Source organism: Macrosteles quadrilineatus, unplaced genomic scaffold, assembly GCF_028750875.1.
Source record: "Macrosteles quadrilineatus isolate MER2022 unplaced genomic scaffold, UCM_ALF_1.0 Scaffold_4__1_contigs__length_99947679, whole genome shotgun sequence".
Taxonomy (NCBI): Eukaryota; Metazoa; Arthropoda; class Insecta; order Hemiptera; family Cicadellidae; genus Macrosteles; species Macrosteles quadrilineatus.
In genome coordinates this window covers 65,903,373-65,923,468 of record NW_026542597.1, presented here as the reverse complement: position 1 = coordinate 65,923,468, position 20,096 = coordinate 65,903,373, and the positions used below count along the sequence as shown (strand labels likewise).

The following is a 20,096-nucleotide window of genomic DNA, read 5'->3' as shown; positions in this document are numbered from 1 at the left end:
CCTTGCTGTTTGCCCGTTTGCCGTCAGACCGTCACCGCCCTTTTTTCGTCTGTCTAGAGAGGGGACAGCGGAATTTGAAATCGGAGCGACGCTTCCCCCACTACTGCGACGACCTTCTCACCGCAGTATTTCACCTTCCTTTTTTTGAACTTTTGGAACAGTTACACGGAACTGTTTGGAATAGATTTGTTAAAACCGTTACATTACAAACAAAGAGTTCCATTCCATTTCCTTTTTAGGCGTTCATTTTGTTTTTCGTGGATCTCTGTCTTTAACCTCCATTTTGTCAAGTGATTGGAAACTTTATCTCAAATCGATGGTGTTATTTCAAGTTAAAGAGTTACTGGATCAGTATGTCTGATATTAATACAAAAAAGTTTGAATGTTCATTTTGTGACAAACACTTTTGCTAGTAAATTTAATTTAACGCGCCATACACGTAATGTGCATGATAGTTGTTGTAGTGAACAATCTGACTGTTCAAACAACCCGAAAAGGCTTATTTGCCCAAAGGCCCAGAGGGTGATTGCTCTCATCAATTTTCGTGGTTTGAAAACTTGATCCAGCATCTGGAAGAAGCCCATGCCATTGAAATAATAGTTAGGGAGCTGAATTTTGAAACAGAAGAAGGTAAGTTAAATAAGTATAGATTATGAACTTCACAATACTGTATCCAAAATATAACTATAAATATAATAGTAAAACTTTTGATTTTAATTTGGATGTGCTTTTTCATTGTGACTCCTGCTCCATCAACAATACCTTATACCTTATAACCTTTCTCATTGTTAGCAAATTTAACAAAACTGTGCAATTTCTTTGAATAGTTTTCCTTAATATGCTATTATATCATTGTCTTTTAAGAATAAGCCGGTTTTCGTGATGTAATGTAAGAATAATTAAATAAACGAAACCAGTTAACTAACTTACAGGTTATGTCCATGTCCATAAAAGACTTGTTATTATTATGAGGAGGAGGAAAAAAGGTATATCATAATAATTAAATTTTTATGCAGGAAAAATAATAAAGTTGAAAAGGAACGGAGCTATTTGTAATATAACGGTTTCGCCTAACCTATTCTATACTTTTTGTCACAGTTGTATTGAACATTATCCCAAACAGTTCCGTGTAACTGTTCCAAAGGTTCTAAAAAAAGGGAGGTGAAATACTGCGGTGAGAAGGTCGTGACTCGTTGCTCTAGACGCTACGCTAGTGTGGCGTAAAAGTAAAAGGTTTTCTTCGCGCCTTTTTTCCTTTTTAAGTTTTTAATGTCCTGTCAATGTCAATGGAGGTGTTGGTGTTGGATTTTGATTTAGTATTCCTTACCTAGCCTATGTGGAAATGGAAAAACCGCATATTTATTGTTTGGTACACTTTTAAATGTTTTCTGTAGGCAATTAATTTTCTGTAGGCTTGTTTACTTGTTGGTGATTTGTTTTGTTTGTGGACCCACGTCGACGTGCAAAGCCACTGAACTTGAGATTGGTCTTATTCGAATTCGATTGATTAGCCAGTAAGTAAAGCATTTTGTTTCATGTCAGTGAACAGTGTCAAAATAAAAAACAAGCCTCTCTCTAGTTCTAGTTGTTAGTTGTTACCTAAGATACTTAACAAAGAAACCTAGCAGCAAGGCAATTAGGAGATGCCATTGCCAAAATTGCCATACCGTGGTAGTGCCTGCAGTTTTCTGTGCTGCAGTTGAGATAAATCAATTTAATTAATTTATTTCCATGGCGAAGAAGTCCGGAACATAACATAACGATCTTTATTTGGTTTGTGTATTTACTTCTCATTCTGTAAACCTTTGAACTGCCCTTTTAAATAAGTTAGCCTAAGTAGGCTACTGTCAGTTTGGTAAGTTCAATTTTTTATTTACTTTGGCTTATTTCTTTATTTCTCTATAGGGCTACAATTTAGGACCTCTATTCCTTAATCTTTATAGGCCCTACATCAAAGTCACAATAGTCTTATCTCAATCACTGTAGGCCTACAGTACTAAGTGACTTTACTTTTGGTTAGGATTTATATCCAAATCTCCTACAGTTTTAAAAAGGGGTACAGTTTCTTAACTGGGCTGGGCCCCTATGCTAATATCGATTGAAACTATTGAATTGAAAATATTGATTAATAATCGGTATTTTAAAATACACTATTATAAAATTAAACTATCATTTAACCTAACCTAACCAACCAAACTTGCTGGTGGTGAAAAAATCGCATGAAGGTTTACTAATCGAATCGATAGTTTTAATCAGTATTAGCATAGCCCAGTTGAGAAACTGTACCCTTAAAAAGTGTGTTGAATATTTCAATTGCTCACCGTGAATCGCATCATGGATCTGCTTAGGTGACATCGGGGAATATCAAGGTCTAACTTCTGCATCTTGTGTCTCATGTTTTATAATTCGTGTTACTGTTTATAGGCTTAAATCGAAAGTTGTTTCAATTTGTTATGGAACGTACCATGGCTGAATAAACAATTTGAATTTGTAACTAAGGCTTTCAGTTAGGCCAAGTGACAACGATAATGGCGAGTAATTTAACTTATGTTTTCGATGTAGACCAAGGCCATGGTCATAGCCTTTATTGACTAAAATTAGCTTAGGCAAAACTTGTGAAATCTTGTGGTAATTATTGCGACGAATGTGAACCATGGGAACCTATATAAATAGATTTATATATCACCAGAAACTAGATTTTTAGCTGAAAATAATGGTGCACAAATTTTTCCGTGCTCACAAATATTAACGGAGTTACGGCTGATTTAAGTTTTATTTACCTTTGTAAGTCTACTGACTAGTCTATTTTAATTGACGATCCATTAATCATTCCACAGAGCTGACACCAAAAAAATTAACATATTGGACATGTTATTTGTAGGCCTAATGTCTAGCCTGGCTCTAGCCATGCTATAGGCCTACACATGACAATTGTCAATGCATTTTTGTAATGTCCAATGACAATTAAATATTTCTGATTTCTGATATTTCCTCACCAGAAACTTTATATAAATATCAAATTTATGTAGGCTAAATTGTAAGTGATTTTAAGTAAATAAGTTATTAGACTCACACTAACAATCAATAGGTTAATTAACGCAAACTTATTAATTTCAGCTTAATTTACCAGGTAGCCTAGTGGTTAGCGTCTCGGGCTTCGGTGCGGGAGGGACGGGTTTAATCCTCGGCACATCCACTAAACATTTATCTCGTAACTCTCACGTGAAATGCCACTGTCGTTGAAAAAAAAAAAAAAAAATAGCTTGCAGCATTTTTGAAATCGTTGTTTTGTTGTGTGTTGACACACTAAGTATTTTAATGGCACAACAACTGCCTGTGTGTAATATAAATTATCAACTCGGTCCACTATAACCTACACTTTACCTTCCTAATCTAACCGAACTTCAAAACACTTAATACAATCACGAATCCTTATAAGCCCAACTTGCCTTCCACACATGCCTAAATAAAATCATTCTGAAATAAGTTATTCGGTGTCATGTTGTTTCTTAGATGTTTGTGTCACATGTAGTCTACTTTGAATGTCTTGATTGACTTAAATTTTTATTCTCCTCTCTTCAATTTCATATTTTCATTTCAGGTTCAGTTGTTCACTATAGTTCTACAAGTAACAGTTAGTCCGTTCCGTAATTCCGTAATGAGGCAAACAGTAGCAGACTAGAATAGAAGGGTAGATAAAAGAAATCAAAACGACAAATTATCTTAAGTTAGGCTACCTTAGTTAATATTCGTGGCCTCGGAGACATTTTTGCACTGCTATTTCCAGGTAAAAAGTGAGTCTTCTACTTTAATTACTTATAATTAACGTAATATATCAAGTATCTGGAGAGAGAACATTTCATAGGCTTACAAATAGGTTAGGTCAAAAAACAAAGTACCGGTAAATAAAACTTAAAACGGCCGTAACTCTGTTAATATTTGAGAGCGCAGAAAAATTTTTGCACCGTTATTTTCAGCAAAAAATCTAGTTTCTAGTGATATATAAATCCATACAGGTTCCCATGGTCACGTTTGTCGCAATAAATACCAATCTTTTGCCTTGTTGGCCACAAAGTTAACTTAGCCTAACTAAGTTGTATTTTACCTAGCATAGCTTAGAACATCCATTGTTTTTGTTTACGATATTCTAAAAGATCCTTTTGTCAGCCACTAATCTGATCCTCGATAGCTGAGATGTTATAGTGCCAGCCTTAGAAAGTCCCCAGTTCGATACTAATAAAATTCTGTAGGTTTAAGTTATCTCTTTGTTTGTTCAAAACTGGGCTTTAGCTCTACTTGATCATTGGGATATTTATGAATGATCATGCCTAATGAAACAGCGGATCTCAGACAGTAATAACAACAATATCTATACAGATCACCCCACTACATTTGCAATAGTCACCTTGCTCTCATAGGCTATTTAGATTAATGATCCATCTCTTAGATAGTTAAGACATAAGACATTTATTCATCATTTTTTACATATGAAATGCATAGATAGGTCAAAATGTTGGTAAATACATCTCGTATTCAGTCTTGAGTAAATAAATGTATAAATATATATAAATAACAAGGAATTCAGTTAATACAGTCAATATAATACAAGAGTTAAAATTGAAATTGAGCGACGAGCAAATAAATACAAAAGTTACAAACCATGGCAAGAGATTACAAATTTGACAGTAATAAATTAAAAAATCATGCAACTTATATCTAAATCACAGTTACATCCTTTTCAAATATTTTTTATTAACTTATCAGACATGCTAAAAAAATCTTCGATACGGTAGAGCGGGTTGTTTACTAAAAATACAAACAGCCTTTTCTTAAAATTCTTAAAGTCTAAATCTGTCACAGCCAGAGGTAATTTATTTAATAGCCTAATACCATTGACTATATAACACTACTATAGTCAATGCTAATACCCATCATTATTAACATGACCAGATCTTGTTTTTTCCAACCGTACCTGAGGCAGATCAATCTTTTTGCAGTTTCTGGTACTAATACTGTGCACTTTATTTCTCATTTTGTATTTAAAGCTATTCTTAAAAGTTAAGTAAATCATAGGCCCTACCGTACTTTCTCAGTAATAAACTGAATGACTGTTTGACACACTAGTGCAAAAAAATAGTAGTTTCAAGCATGTTTTCGTGGCTGCAAACCAGATTGGTTAGGTTTTTTTGTAGATCTTGATATGATTGGCTTGAATAAATAAATAACTTTGGCCTTAACTTAGTCTTAAGTATGGTAATGGAATTGGTTAATATTAGGCCTACTAATGATTTTAAGCAATACATTGTCCTTCATGTGGCTTGTGTTACCTATATGGGGTAGCCTAGTTGGTAATAAATATTGCTAATTTCCAGTTTAGCATTGGTAGCTGATAATGGCCGGGAACACTACAATGTCTTCTGCTATGAGCTATGCTGTAAATAGAACTGCCGACTCTACCCTCCTAGACCAAGATAAGCTCGTGGAAAAAATAATCCTGGCAACTTCTTGGTTAAATCTGACCCAAGCCCATTTGATTCTTCTAAAAGAAAAACTCACCAAAGGTCAGTAACTTATATAGGCCCTATTATCGATACCGGTAGTAGAATAACCTTTCCTGAATCCAGCTTGAAATTCAGAAATTACTTTATTTCCTACTAAGTCAACTGATAGTCAACTATTAAATAGTCTATTAAATAGCCCACTGATTAAACATATTTCTATAAAAACACCTATTAAGTAGCCCACAAAATGATTTATTCTCATGTGCCATATTATTTTATTCGTCTGTATAATTTTCCAATCTTTTATAGCGAACAATTACCCCGAATGACCATGTTACATATATGAAGGAAACCTGTAGGGACAAGCTAAGGAGCGATGAGTCAGTTGTTGACATAATAATTCAGAAATGTAACGTGGTGGGGGTAAACCCCTCCACTGCTGAGACAGAGAGACCAGTTCTCATTCCTATGGTGGCTCCCTGTTTAAACAGTCAGCAAAACTCTTCCCTTCACATGAAGGGCTGATATTTCCAAGTAGAATGAAGAAAGACAATACCTTTTTAATATCCTATCCTTAATTTCCAAGTATTTAATGGGATTAGATATAGTTTAATATTTTTCTTGAATTGTAAAAGGTAATGAAGTGAGAAGTCTTGTTCTGTAGGAAGGTTAGCTTTAGTTTTGATTCTCTAATAAATTAACTATTCACTTGGGATGTAATTTAATTTAATTTCCTAATTCTAAATTTGTACCGGTAGGGTGACAAAAAATTACGGTAGGCTTACACTCACCTTATTCTATATCTGGACTGGAGTTAAAAATCCGGGAATAATAATACATTGGTAAAAATCTGGGCTGTAGGCCTACATTTTTAAGAGCCAAACTCATAAAGGGGGTAAAAGTCCGCGCAACTCTGCTCATTTATTCTCTAATTAAACAATTTTTTACTAGGCTAATTAAATCTATTTCCTCATCCGGCACAATTTTTGTTTTAATTGAATCATAATTTACTTGGACCTTTTGTGATAGGCCCTATCTTGTCTTAACATTTTTCTTAAATCAACAACATTACTTGTTTCGCTTAATTTTAAACTTCGTACCTTTAACTCAAAGATAAGTTCATCTGTTAACAATAAATTCACTTTAATCGTCATGTTTGCAAATTTGTATTAATGAACACAAGCTAAATACAAAATTTAAAAGACAATTATTTTAAACAAGATACATGGCTGACTTAAATAGCAGAGTGGCACATTTTTGTACCGTAATTTTTTGTTCCCCTACCGGTACAAATTTAGACTAGAAGCTATAAAATGTAATATTTAATAATTTAAGTTCTTGTAAGAAACTTGTATCAGATAACGATTCTTGTTTTTGAAGTCTGTTGTTCAAAAAACTTTGTTTAAATACTCCATAGAATACCATAGGTTAATACCCTATAGACCAAATCCAAATATTTCAAAAAGGTTCTTAAGGAATGTTAAACAACAGATAAGAGCATATCTTCACGAAGCTCAAATCAGTTGGTGTGTGGACCTAAAATATATTCAAGTTAGTTTGAATTCTTCACTGTGTGAAACTACAAAATGCACGGCTTTTGAACTCATGTTTAACCACAAGTCAAATAATAGCTTAAGCAATCTTTGGAAGTTTAATGAATTGTTAGATGTAACATTAAGTCAGGATGAAATAAAAGATGATTTAAGAAAAATTTTAAGACAAGCTATATTACAAAAGGTCCAAGTAAATTATGATTCAATTAAAACAAAAATTGTGCCGGATGAGAAAATATAATTAGTTAGGTAGTGAGAATATAGTTTTAATTGAAAATAAATGAGCAGAGTTGCGCGGACTTTTACCCTCTTCATGAGTTTGGCTTTTAAAAATGTACAGCCCAGATTTTTACCAATGAATTATTATTCCCGGATTTTTAACCCCAGTCCAGATATAGAATAAGGTGAGTGTACCGTAATTTTTTGTCACCCTACCGGTACAAATTTAGACTTAGGAAATTAAAATAAATGACATCCCAAGTGAATAATTAATTTATTAGAGAATGAAAACTAAAGCTAACCTTCCTACAGAACAAGACTTTTCATTTTTATAGGTACCTTTTTAAATTCAAGAAAAATATTAAACTATATCGAATTCCATTAAATAGCCTACTTGGAAATTAAGGATAGGATATTAAAAAGGTATTTAACCCTCCGAGTGTTATGTGTCGAAAAATCGACACATAACACACTTTGTGTAATGTTTTGTGTTGATTTTTCGACTCACAAACACTGTTTACGGCGAAGGCTCTATGACTGACGAAATCGGATTGAACTGGATCGAGTTAGGTATCGTTTTATTTTGCAGATTCAGAGCTTTCTCCGGAGGTCTGTCTCTAAGCGCTATTCATTTTAGTTCCAAAATTATTGTAGCAGACAGCTGACGTGCGTATTTGTAAACAGCTTGCTTAACCTCGGACCGATGACTGATGTGTTTTATTACGTGTATCATTGTTTTAGTGTTAAAAATCAAAAGTAGTGTTATACGTGGTGCAATCTAAGAAGATTTAAGTGATTTTGAAAGGTTGGTTGATGATCCTGAAGAAGTAGGTAGTGATATTGATGTAAATTATCAGCCAGATTCCTAGCTATGGTTAGGCTATGCGTTCTTAGCTAAACGCTATGTACTGAAATCTGTTTTTTTGTCCATAACTTATTTATTTGCAAATCTACTTCCTTATATTATTATATATTTGCAATCCTCATAAAATTTAGAACAAAGTGGCTATTTTCAAATATTTATAGGCCTATAATTTATACTTTTTTTACCTAAAAATATTGTTTGAAACAAATGTTCCTTATGTTTTATGTATAATATTGAAGCCCATGATTTTCCAAACAAAATGGTATATAGAACAGTATAATTAACATTGTTTTAAGCTTCTCAGATCCGTTTTAATAAAACCTTGCAAATGCGCAAAAAATAGGCAAACATTAAGGCCAAAACTAGGGACACTCGGAGGGTTAACTAAGCTGAATGAATACATCGATGTAACATCTCTAAATAAAGTCTGCAATAAATTGCAATTTTGCCGATCAATGACTTTCTAAATCATGCACATATTTCTTTATAAACATTTTTTTAAAATTAATCCAGTTTCTGTAAACCGTGGTCGTTGTGTAAACCACTATTAATCTAACAATATAGGGACAAGGCTCATATGGGCAACGTGCCCTTCTGCACTTATATTATTTTGTAATGTATTACAGAATCAAATTCTTTTCCAATAATTGAAAACATGTATGGAAATAATCTCATGAACCTATGAGTATCTGTCTTGAATAATATGACAAAATATCGGCAAAAGTGGTCAAAAAGGCAGACACCAACCTGTACAATAGATATAAGGTAATTCAATAAGTTCTCGAGTGAGGCAATTGCTCACTTTGCTCACTAGTTGCACAAATAACTATTAAAATCTGAAAATTACATTGCAAATACTTTTTTTGACAAACTCAGCAACTCCCTATAATAATGTGTTAGTTAAAAAACAATTTAAGTATCAACAGCTGTTTCATTAAAAAGTAGTGAAAAATTATCCATATGACGATTATGTAAACAAATCTGGTAAGAGAACTTTGAAGGCTTCGGGGGAAGAGCCCTAAGGGAATTTACTTAGTTTTTCTTTTGATGGCTTATGTACAGACCAATACCTTTCTTTGGACACCTCTACCAAGTTTCTACGCCCAGCTGTTCTCTAAAATTAGTCGAGGCAAAGTTTCCAATTAAATATTTAGATTCCCCCATGTCAATCTTAAGGGAGAAACCCCAACTTTGATGGAAGATCCTCCCCAAACTAATTAAGATTTCAAAAAATGAAAAAAAAACTTTGCAAAACTACAGATCAGGATCATTCTTTTGACACTTTAATCATCAAAATCGGTCCAAAAATGAGGGAGGAGTTCTGTTTATAAAAATCGTCTTAGCGTATTATTATTTATATTGACTTAGCGTATTATATATATAGATTAACCTATATATATTATTAACCTACTTATCACATTGAATATAACAGCCTAGGACCTAGAATGGAAATGAATAGTAAACTAAGCCACTTATATGCTTGATTATGTATAGCAAGGGGATCAAAGAGAAGAAATCAATCAGATCTTGGTGATTGCACGGAAATAAGTCAGACATTCTACGACCAGGTGCTGAGGCTATGGAGTAGTGTACACAACTACAAGATAAGGATTCAAAATCAAACCAATTTGTTATTCAATGCCTTGTCCCCTGGAATAATGGGTCAATCATCTGCCAATCCTGAAGTAGAAAATTTCAGGAGGTAAGTTAAATATATACATGCTTAAACATTCGTAAAACATCTTATGTTTTTAAGGGGCAATTGCAATAATTTTTCACCACGATAAAAAAATTATAAAGTTTTTAACATGTTTTGGGATCTGGAATCTGATTTTGTCCTAAGGTGAGACAAGGTACAGTAAAACGCCGACTATCCGAATCAATTGGGACCGGGGTCGATTCGGATAATCAAAAATTTGGAAAATCGGACACAGAATGGTAATAAAGAAAAACAAAGTGTTATACAACGAATGAACTTTATTGAGTACAACTAAGACATAATAGAGCTGTTATATTGAATTGAAGTATAGTAGATGAAAAAATACTGATATTTATAAAAACAAAACTACAGTACAATGTGAAGTTCTTCTCAAAAAGTTCTTTTACAACGCTTACTTGTACATCTCTATCAGCGTAAGTTGCCGTGACCTTGTAGCTTGTTTCCGCGCAGCTAGATCACGCAGGCACCGGACGGCAAGAAGCTGTACACTGTCGCACTCTGGTTGCCGCTCCATCCATTTGAGAGCTTTGTCAAAGCACATTACCGCCTCACTATATGATGGTACACTTTCCTCTCCTGCCTCTTCGTCTCCCACGGTCTCATTGTTTTCATCTTCATTTTCCTGTTCATCTATTATACTCACTGCGATTTCATCATCAGTCATTATCTGCTATCCTTGATCGTTCTTATCACATTCCAACCACTCTTCCATATCATCGACATCACACTCCGAATAAGCCGCAATTTCCTTAGCCATGTTTACTAACTCCCCAACTGACGGCAATTCCAGTTCGTCTTTATTAACCCCAGCAGCTTCAGCAGTTAGTTCTCGTTCTTTAGCTTGCTTTTCTAACTCGAGTTGCTCTTTTGTTGACATACCGTTTATTTTGTTTCAAGCCCATTTAAGTGAAACACTCTTAACCATGTTCCAGGAGTCTTGCAATCATGTAGCAACAGTCTTTCAAGTTGATTTTTTTTAAGAATCCAAAACTTGTTCTTCGATGTTCTCTTCAGCTAGGAGAAATTTACGAAGCATCTGTTGTCTGTAAAGACTTTTTGTGTACTCAATTACACCCTGATCCATGGGCTGGAGCAGACTTGTCACGTTAGGAGGTAAAAAGAGACACTTAAATCTCCCCTTTTCTCTCACGAGAAGCTCCAGTGAAGGATGTGTCGGCGCATTGTCCATGATAAGTAAAACCTTTCCCTTTTTTCTGTTTAAATGTTTTTTCTTGAGGAATAAAGGTTTTATCGACCACTTCAAAAAAATAGTGCTCCTTATCCAAGCATTCTTCTGATTAGTAGGTCACTGGTAAGTTGGCTACGTTCTTAAAAGCCCGCGGCTTCTTTGCTTTGCCGATGAATAATAAAGGAAGGCGATGGGTACCGGTAGAGTTAGCGCAGACCATTATAGTGACGCCATCTTTACTGACTTTGTGTCCGGGAGCTTCTCTTTTAGATGCTAGGGTTTTTCTTGGCAACCCTTTCCAATTCAAACCAGTCTCTTCAGCATTATACACAAAATCAGGGTTGTACATTTTTGTTTCTGTTTTAAATGTCTCCACAAATTTATTAGCAGCTTCACTATCAGCAGAAATTTTTTCACCGGCAATATCCAATTCCCGAATTCTTTGCTGATTCTTGAAATTGCGTATGCATCCTGTGCTTGCCTTAAAATCACTACACCCATTTTTTCACTGAACATTCGCACCCTTTTACACAATATAGGTCCTGAAATCGTTTGTCCAATAGATCTTTGTTGCAAAAACCAGGTAAAAACTGCATTCTCAAGCTCTTTCCTCTCTCTCTCTCTCTCTCTCTCTCTTTCTCTTTCTTTATCTTTTGCCTTTTTCATCACTTTTCGCAACGAACATCCATCATCACTTTCCGACGTAGTCACAAAACTTAAAATCTTTTCACTGTTATTTTTAATGTCAGTAATCGTAGCCGCCCCGACACCAAATCTCTCTGCCAATACCTTTCCGGCCACTCCTTTTTTTATTGGTTTATTATTTCCACTTTGTCCTTTAGCGATAGGACAACACGTTTTTGTTTTGCACTCATCTTACTTCGTTTTAACACACGTAACCATTAACTACAGTAATGCTGATCATAAGTTTGACAATCTCAAAACTTGATATAAAAATCAAAAAAATTAACATGGGCTTTATGTTTTGCCATGTTGGCGACGAAATAACAACAAAATATAAACAGAAAATCAAAACAAATGGAAGAAATTACAATCACATGTTTTATTTACAACGTGGGGTGAAAATAGAGAAGCCTCTACCTTTACATTCCATTCCTATGATAAAGCTGTCACCAGTTTTTTTTTTTTTATTAAATTTGTCGTGGTTGATGTGAGCCACCAACAGATTGCGCTGATCTAAATGACTTATTTCTGTCGAATACACAATGTTTCTTACCAAGTCAAACTTATGGAATGACTTATTATGAGCAATAGCAACTGTTATGACCCATCAACTTTGTCAGCAACAAAAAATGAGGCAGAAAATAGGCCTAGAATTTAAGACATGCATTCAACTGACTGGTGACTGGCTCACAAAACTATGTGTAAAACAAATTGCGACAGCTGGTCCATATAGATGGGATGTCTACTTCAGTATCCAAAAGTCAATACAAGAACATTGCATGTTTTGGTCTTTGGGTCGAGTTTTCAACCACTGGACGACCACTAGTAAGTAATAATTACACTAACATAATTCAAGTTCTTGAATCTGGGATGGCTAGAAAAATATACATTGGGAGGTAAAATGTACAAAGCCGTAGAAAAGGGCAATCATTAAAAGGGAAATTGCCATATTTTCTATATTTCTTATCTTCCAAATCGGTTTCACCTATTCTTAACATTCCATCTGTCGCATCAAGGAAGTTACCTCCAGGTCTCTAAATTTTTTGTTATAAAAACCATAGTGTGCGTTTGGCAAGGCTGTCGCCTGCCGTATCTTACACAGCTCTTTTATGAAATCGGTTTCGGCTACTTTTACCCCTTTTCCAGTTGTCAGTCACCCTTGGGGAGTGGTTGGCTTCACTACTGAAGGTAGCTTCTGTGTGCATCCTTTAATACAGGTTTCCCTGAGCCTAGTTCCGTGTGCGCCCTTGTGTTTGACCTTATTTTGCAATATTATAAAATTGATGAAGAAGAACCAATTGCGCAATTGTTGGCTAGTGTTGAAAGGGGGGAAAGGGAACAGCATTTAGTGGAAAGACCTACCGGCACGTTAGCTTGGGAACTTTTAATTTTTGTGAGAAAGAGAGTTTAGAAAAAATGAGTAGTCCTTCTAATAAATGATTTTTTCATTAGACCATAGGTGTTTTTATGTCATACACTATTGCAATTTTGTTTATAATTTTATACGATTTTACTGTATATGTACAAAAAGTAAATACTTTTAGCGAATTTCCCATATAGGGAATAAGCTATTACCGTAGTACTTATGGTAAGACCTGGACACGGGACCGATTTACTTTTTTTGTTTTCTTACTACATAAACATTTTACAACAAAAACACTTTTTTACCTCCCTGTTGCAGCAAACCTAAGTACTTGTTAACATAATTCTATTTAAATAGGGAATGAATGTGATATTTTTAAGGAGGCATTTTACTATTTTAGTGTAAATCCAATCAGGCAAATGGAAATTTGTTTAGTCTGCAGGTTTGCTGCGGCGGGGGTATTTATCCATAACACTTCACAAATTTTTATTGTGTAGCCTACTATGTATAATATTTTCTATTTTATATACAACTTAAGTAATAGTGTAAAAACTCATAAAAAATGTTTTTCTTTCAGTTTTATCGCTATTTAAGTGTTTTTTACTCATCATTGTATAGTTTTTTTACTTCCGGAGGTGAATTCCATGAGCGCTCTTTGGTGTTTTAAAATCAACGCGCCCGACAGAAGGCTAAGTTAGTTTGATTTGATGCCATAATTGTCAGATTTTGACTGATGATTTATTGATAACTTCCGTTTGCTTACTTGTTGTTCAATGAGTTTTCTTGGTTTTCAGAGGGGTAATTTTAGACTTCTAAATTTACTTATGTGTTCTTTTATTTTAATATTGATTTTTTTGACTCCCCATAATAGGGCTTGGCATAATTACTGTTCATTCTGTAGTAAGGTGTCCCTAACACACTTTTCACTTAATATTTTTCAGCTACTCTTCTAATTTTTTTTATACTACTAATTCAATTATAATTTATACTTTATATAATATAAAATGTATCATTCTGAATTTTGTTTTCAGAAAAATCTTAGGATTAGGAGAAAAGATAACACCTTTTCTTATAGTTGAAATGGAGGGGACTGAGGAAAAAGAACAATATGATATAAAAATGATGGAGAATCAAAGAGAAATGATAAAGCTGGCTGCTGAGGTTGGTGACAATTTGGAGCAGGCAGAGTCAAATACTCATCCAAGGTAAATTATCAGTAAGGTCTACTTATCAGTCCATGAATCTTACACCTCTATGAAATTAAATGAAATGTCTTTATTGCTTTTAACATGGAAATTAACATGCATTGCAACCGTCAAAGTAACTTTAAATATAAAATAAGTAGCATATATCATTTAGTGCAAACCATGCAAAAACACTGATTTAAGGAAGCACTCTCCCTGTCTAATGCAAGGGTTTAGGATCTCTGTCATTGTCAGCTTAGTTAACTGATTTAAAATATATTTATGTTAATTTATTCATTTCTTATATCTGTAGGCTTGTACTTTTTTAATTTTTTGATAATAGTAGAATTTTAAGTGGGAAGTGACTGGTAAATACTTCTAAATAAGCGTTTTTATAAGCATTTTACACATACAAATACATTTTTAGAAGAAAATTAAAAAGTAGTGTCATAAATTTGAATATAAGGAGTACAATCTTCAGATGAAATATATTTTAAAAGTTAAGTGAGTAATTTAAGAGGAAACGTTTGCATGTGCTTCTCGCGGCGCTGTTCAAAGGCAAAACATAGCTGTTGAGGCCAGAGTTAAGATTTCTGAGCTGAGGTAGAGCGCACCCTTAAGTTAAAAAAGAACAAAACCATGCTACTCTACAATGAAAAAAATCTGTTGAGGCAAACAACCATCTACTTACGCAATAGGCATACCTTCAACTTATTTAACATTTTTAAGACTGTCTGGAAATTTATTATTTTCACCCCACACTGTAAATAAAACATGTGATTGCAGTTTCTTCCATTTGTTTTGATTTTCTGTTTATATTTCGTTGTTATTTCGTCATCACCATAGCAACCCATAAGACCCATGTTAATTTTTTCAAATTTCAAATTCATTTTTTGTGCTTATTTTTGAGCCTATTTAAATTTATAAAGGGATTCTGCACACCTACAGGAAAATAGCTTTCTAACGGTATGCGTAAATTTTCCCTACGATACACACGAGCTGAGAAAAAAGGTTTTAAAGAAACATGCTTGCCTATTAATATATAGATAGATAGATAAGCCAATTTTTTAGTTCCATTTTGAAGTTTTTACCTTCTAGTTTCTTTATGTAGCCTACTTCGGTATTTATTGAAAATTGTTCCCTTGACATAAGGGCTATTCTCTGTCCTTTTGAACTGTCTTCTCACTCTGAAAAAATCATTACACTGTCTAGTGTTAAGGTCATGTATTTGTCCTACATTAGAAATTAAATTATCAGAACAGCAGCTAAATTTAACCAAACATGTAACCTGGTATACATACATTGCATACAAAGTCATAATGTTATGTGACACAAAAATGACTTTGCTAGGAGTCCTTGGGCTAACTTTTCCTACCTAACGCACAGCTATTTTTTGTGATAGAAAAATTCTTTTGGTGTATGTGTGAAAAGAACCTCCCCACAGGACAAGCCCATAAGCCTGATATGGATACACCACTCCAAAATAAACCGACCTTAGTTTTTCACAGTTCAAATAGTTTGAAAGTCTACTAAGCAAAGAAATACCACCAAAGAAAAGACCTTAGCACCAACATGATCAATGTGAAGTGCCAAAAGATTCTATTTCTTACAAAAGCCCTCTACTTAGCTTATCGCCCCAAACAAGGCAAGGAAGTCCAAACAGCCGATGTGACCCAATAGCCAATGTACCTCCTAAGCAAACACATTGAACTTTCATATTTCGAAACACCAATCAAAGTTGCTCAAGACAACCGCCATTCATGGGAAAATCAAGATACGGCAAGATACGGGTTAAGTAAATTGATAGCCAATTCAGAAAGTTCATATGATAGGCCTACTGAAAATTTCTTAAGTAGCACTTTAAGTGGGGAAGGTACTGCAGTCTCTGCAACATTGAGTCCTACAGTGAACTTTTTTCTTAATACTGAGACAAAAAGTCCTATACATAACAAGGAAGTATCAAGTACAATTAGCCAGCAAGAGGCCCATGAGCCGAGTACAAGCAGCCAACAAGAGGCCCAGGAGCCGAGTACCACCAAAACCCACCAAAAGGAAGGATTTGTAAATGAGTTTTCTCTCAAATAAGTGGGGAGGAATCGTTATATATTTAAAACTATCATTTATTTTTAATATTTATCATATGACTGGATTAATTTCAATATTGTAAATAATTCAATGTTTACTTTTCATTATAAAGAAATAAACATGATTCAATAGTTGTGTTCATATATTTTGTACGAATTTATACTTAATAGGCCATTATCAACACCCCAAGCACTGAGGGGTAGGAAGGGGTAATGTCTGTTTGGTGATTAATATATCATCTCAATTGTCAAAACATTGTCTTCAGTTGATGTTCATTATCTGACAAGTTTTAAGTCAATTGTTTCTATTGTAGTAATGTAAAATGTGACATGTTTGATTAAAACACATGACACAAGTAGTACCAGGGGACCGAGCCTGCTCAAAGTGTTGGACTTGTTTAAGAGGTAAAAAAGAGCTTATAAGCCTACAAATATTTTCAGTCTTACTACGATTGATTAAGTTGTAAAGCAAATTCGTTTTTGGTAGACATTTACTCATCCTTAATTTACCTTACAAACCTTTTCATGTGGACGAGCAATCTATAAAATGTCTACAATAAGCTTCAATCAATAAAAAAAATCCTTTGAAACAACTGCCCAACAAACAGCAACTTACGAACTACGAAAACTAACTTTATTTTCTATCAGTTACTTTTTACGGGAATAACTAATAACTTCAAACTAGTTAGAATTTTTGACTAACTTTCCCAACTATGACTGGAAAGTTGATATCCCGAGAGCTTGGATTTCAGGATTGTCCTGTAGTCTACAGGAAAATTCTGATATCCAAGCTCTCGGGCTATGCAAGGCTGTTTTAGGCCTAAAAATATATTTTGAAATTTTCGGTTGATAACCATGTTATTAATAAAAAATCAAAGTGACCTCTAAATTCTCATCTGTTAATCGGGAGTGCAGAGTGCACTGTATTTTAGCACATTTTTATACAATGAAGAGAAAATGTTGTACCATTTGTGTTAATTTGTCATTAGGCTAAGCAATTTCAGTTTAGGGTACCGGTCCACACCATACATACCTCAAGGCAAATCGCCCCAAGATAACTAGATGAATTAGGGGTAGGCTATCCCTTTATTAATTGATTCATCATACAGTTATCTGTTGAGATTGGTCTAGGGCATCTATTCTATGAAAAAAGTAACAGAAAGTATTGGTATTAAATAAAAATAAAAAAATATATATTGAAGAAACCTTTGTAGGTGAAGTAGTGTAAGGAACTTGCGAAAATAGCCTTTACAACTCTCGTAGAAGTTTTTAAGGGACAACCTTTGGCTCGTACCTTAAATTTATACTTAAGTCTTAAAGACTATCCTTATCCGATCATTGTGTGGAATTTCATTTTCTGAACATGTTGTGTTTGTTCAACAAAAGAAGAAATATACCTAAATAATTTATTTTAACTGATATGTTTTGAATATTTCGATGAAACCAACGGATGTTAATTATTTTAAATTTTCAGGGAGATTCAAAGGAACAATGAAAAGCTGATGAAAGTGAAAGTATGTCGCAGTATAATCAACACTTTTTTAGCCAGATCTCATATTGATTATGAACAGAATCCTGATCTGTTAGATCTCAAGATCATATGGAGGAACCCTATCTCAATAATGGCCAAAACACTATGAACCGTACCTCAGTGCGGACTTTGAACTAAAGTTTTGATGTCAGTTATGTGGAGTGAAGATTCACAGAGCAGATGCATTTTTTACTTTATTGTACTTTTTTACTTTATTAATAATTTTGAAATAGTGAATGGTTAAATAAAGAACTGTTACCTACCGGGAGTGATTACCTCTATTCGCCATCCACTATCAACCCTGTCCTTATCCCCTCAATACACGATTCCAAGTCTGGAGCATGCTGTTCAGCATGGAGCGTCCATAAGCCAAATATTTCAAGTAGGAGTTTAATTCACTAGCTGTTGTGAAAATCATGACCCGCAAAACGGTCCTTAGCTTTATACTTTTTCTACAGCATTGCTACAATAGTCAATGATACTAAGAGCTTACAACCTTTTAATAAACAAATTACTCTAATGTGCAACAAAGTATTTATTTGGATATTTTCTTAAAACGGTCTAATACTTCAAAATATCTTCTATAGAAAGATAAATATTGGGTTGCTATTCCACAACATTCCTTTTCAAGGCCACTTCTGAAAGTAGCTGAAGTTTCCCAGATATAATGCCCTTAAATAGAATACATCTTGAGTTACAAGTGAAGTGCATCCAAACAACAATTATTTGCATTAGAAACAAAAATGGTTGCTCTATAATATAGGATCAATATTGTTTCAGGCTGAAATTTAAAACCAATCAGAATCTGCATTTCTGTACGTTTTATACTTACTATGCTGCCATGGGCTCTTTAGTTAACTAATTCAAGAATCAAATTTATGTATTTAGAGTATACTATAAGTTATTTGAATTAGTACTTTTATTCCTAACTAGGAACTAAAATACTTATTCAAATAACTAATCTAATATATAAAATTCTCGTGTCACAGTGTTTGTCTGCAAACTCCTCCGGAACGACTTCACCGATCGTTATGAAATTTGGTGTGTAAATTCTGTAGGTATGCGAATCGGACGTAAACTATTTCCCGTTTCGAAATTCTTAAAAGGGCTCCGCCCCAGTGGCTCTGGAGTTTCCCATGTTAATCTTATGAGAAATGGAATTAATGAATCTTAACAGCTGTTTCAATTAAACAAGTTGGTTCTGTTCTATGATGTTCAATATCATTCAAGTTACAAGGATTACCAACAGGGTGCAGCACTATTATTTCTTTTACATATGACAACAGCTAATTTGCAACCAAAAGGTGAGAGAGCGTAGCGAACGAACTTCAACCTAGAGGCGAGTTAGCGTAGCGAACGAGCTAACCTGAAGGCAAGTGAGCGCAGCGAACGAGCTCCAACCTAAAGGTGAGTGAGCGTAGCGAACGAACTTCAACCTGGAGGCGAGTTAGCGTAGCGAACGAGCTAACCTGAAGGCAAGTGAGCGCAGCGAACGAGCTCCAACCTAAAGGTGAGTGAGCGTAGCGAACGAGCTCCAACCCAAAGGTGAGTGAGCGTAGCGAACGAACTTCAACCAGGACGTGATTGAGCAATGCGAACGAGATCATCTTGAAAATTAAACGTAACGGTACTTTCTTTCCATCGGTCTGTCTTAGGGGAAACCTATAACTTAGGCGATACGAAGTTCGCCGGGTCAGCTAGTAGTACTATATAAATATGTAAACTTGATAAGTTACTATAAAAAAATAAATAAAATGAAAACATTAATTATGGTAGTAAACTTGGTTAAATTAAAATGTACATTATGACCTTAAAAGAATCTGGTGTAGAACAGTGAAATAGAATCTTAGGAGGCTTATGCTAATATGACTGTGTAATGAAGGCGTTAATTGAAAGGAAACTCCCGGGACAAGGGTAACAAATGTGGCACTTGTATAACAAAGGAGAATATTGCAAAGGGGGAAAAGCATGTGGCTGCCCTTTAAAGTTATTATTCTCTTGCTTGGAAATACTGTGCATTGTAATTACAGTAGAGTAGGTCTAAACATTATGCACTACTAAAACTATTGCATTAACAATTGTACTGTTATTGGCCTAAATAATTGCCTAAGAATAAGTAAACTTTTACTTATAAAATTTGGCTTGCATGTTTAGTTTTTTAAGTCAATTATCATATTTCTCATTGATATAAGTTTATATCCTA

At 34.3% G+C, this 20,096-nt stretch overlaps 1 protein-coding gene across 3 annotated transcripts; it reads left to right on the top strand.

The window, feature by feature from the left end:
- The first annotated feature begins 1,254 nt into the window (after nucleotides 1–1,254).
- On the top strand, nucleotides 1,255–18,155 carry LOC128992216 (uncharacterized). Of its 3 annotated transcripts, none has more exons than XM_054415681.1 (5): nucleotides 1,255–1,514; nucleotides 5,373–5,561; nucleotides 9,633–9,840; nucleotides 14,126–14,299; nucleotides 17,837–18,155. In XM_054415681.1, the coding sequence occupies exons 2-5, from the start codon at nucleotides 5,393–5,395 to the stop codon at nucleotides 18,000–18,002; spliced, it is 717 nt and encodes a 238-aa protein (XP_054271656.1). In that variant the 5' UTR covers nucleotides 1,255–1,514; nucleotides 5,373–5,392; the 3' UTR covers nucleotides 18,003–18,155. The 3 variants fall into 3 exon arrangements, with proteins under 3 accessions (XP_054271656.1, XP_054271658.1, XP_054271657.1); XM_054415683.1 differs by having other exon boundaries at nucleotides 1,277–1,369; XM_054415682.1 differs by lacking the exon at nucleotides 1,255–1,514 and adding an exon at nucleotides 1,553–1,855.
- The last annotated feature ends 1,941 nt before the right edge of the window (nucleotides 18,156–20,096 follow it).

What these genes read in the sequence shown, in the direction of transcription:
- LOC128992216 (XM_054415681.1), top strand. Translation starts at nt 5,393, where the DNA reads ATGGCCGGGAACACTACAATGTCTTCTGCTATGAGCTATGCTGTAAAT. An exon ending in AAAAGAAAAACTCACCAAAG is followed by an intron (nt 5,562 to 9,632) that starts GTCAGTAACTTA and finishes GATTATGTATAG; the next exon opens with CAAGGGGATCAAAGAGAAGA. An exon ending in GAGTCAAATACTCATCCAAG is followed by an intron (nt 14,300 to 17,836) that starts GTAAATTATCAG and finishes TTAAATTTTCAG; the next exon opens with GGAGATTCAAAGGAACAATG.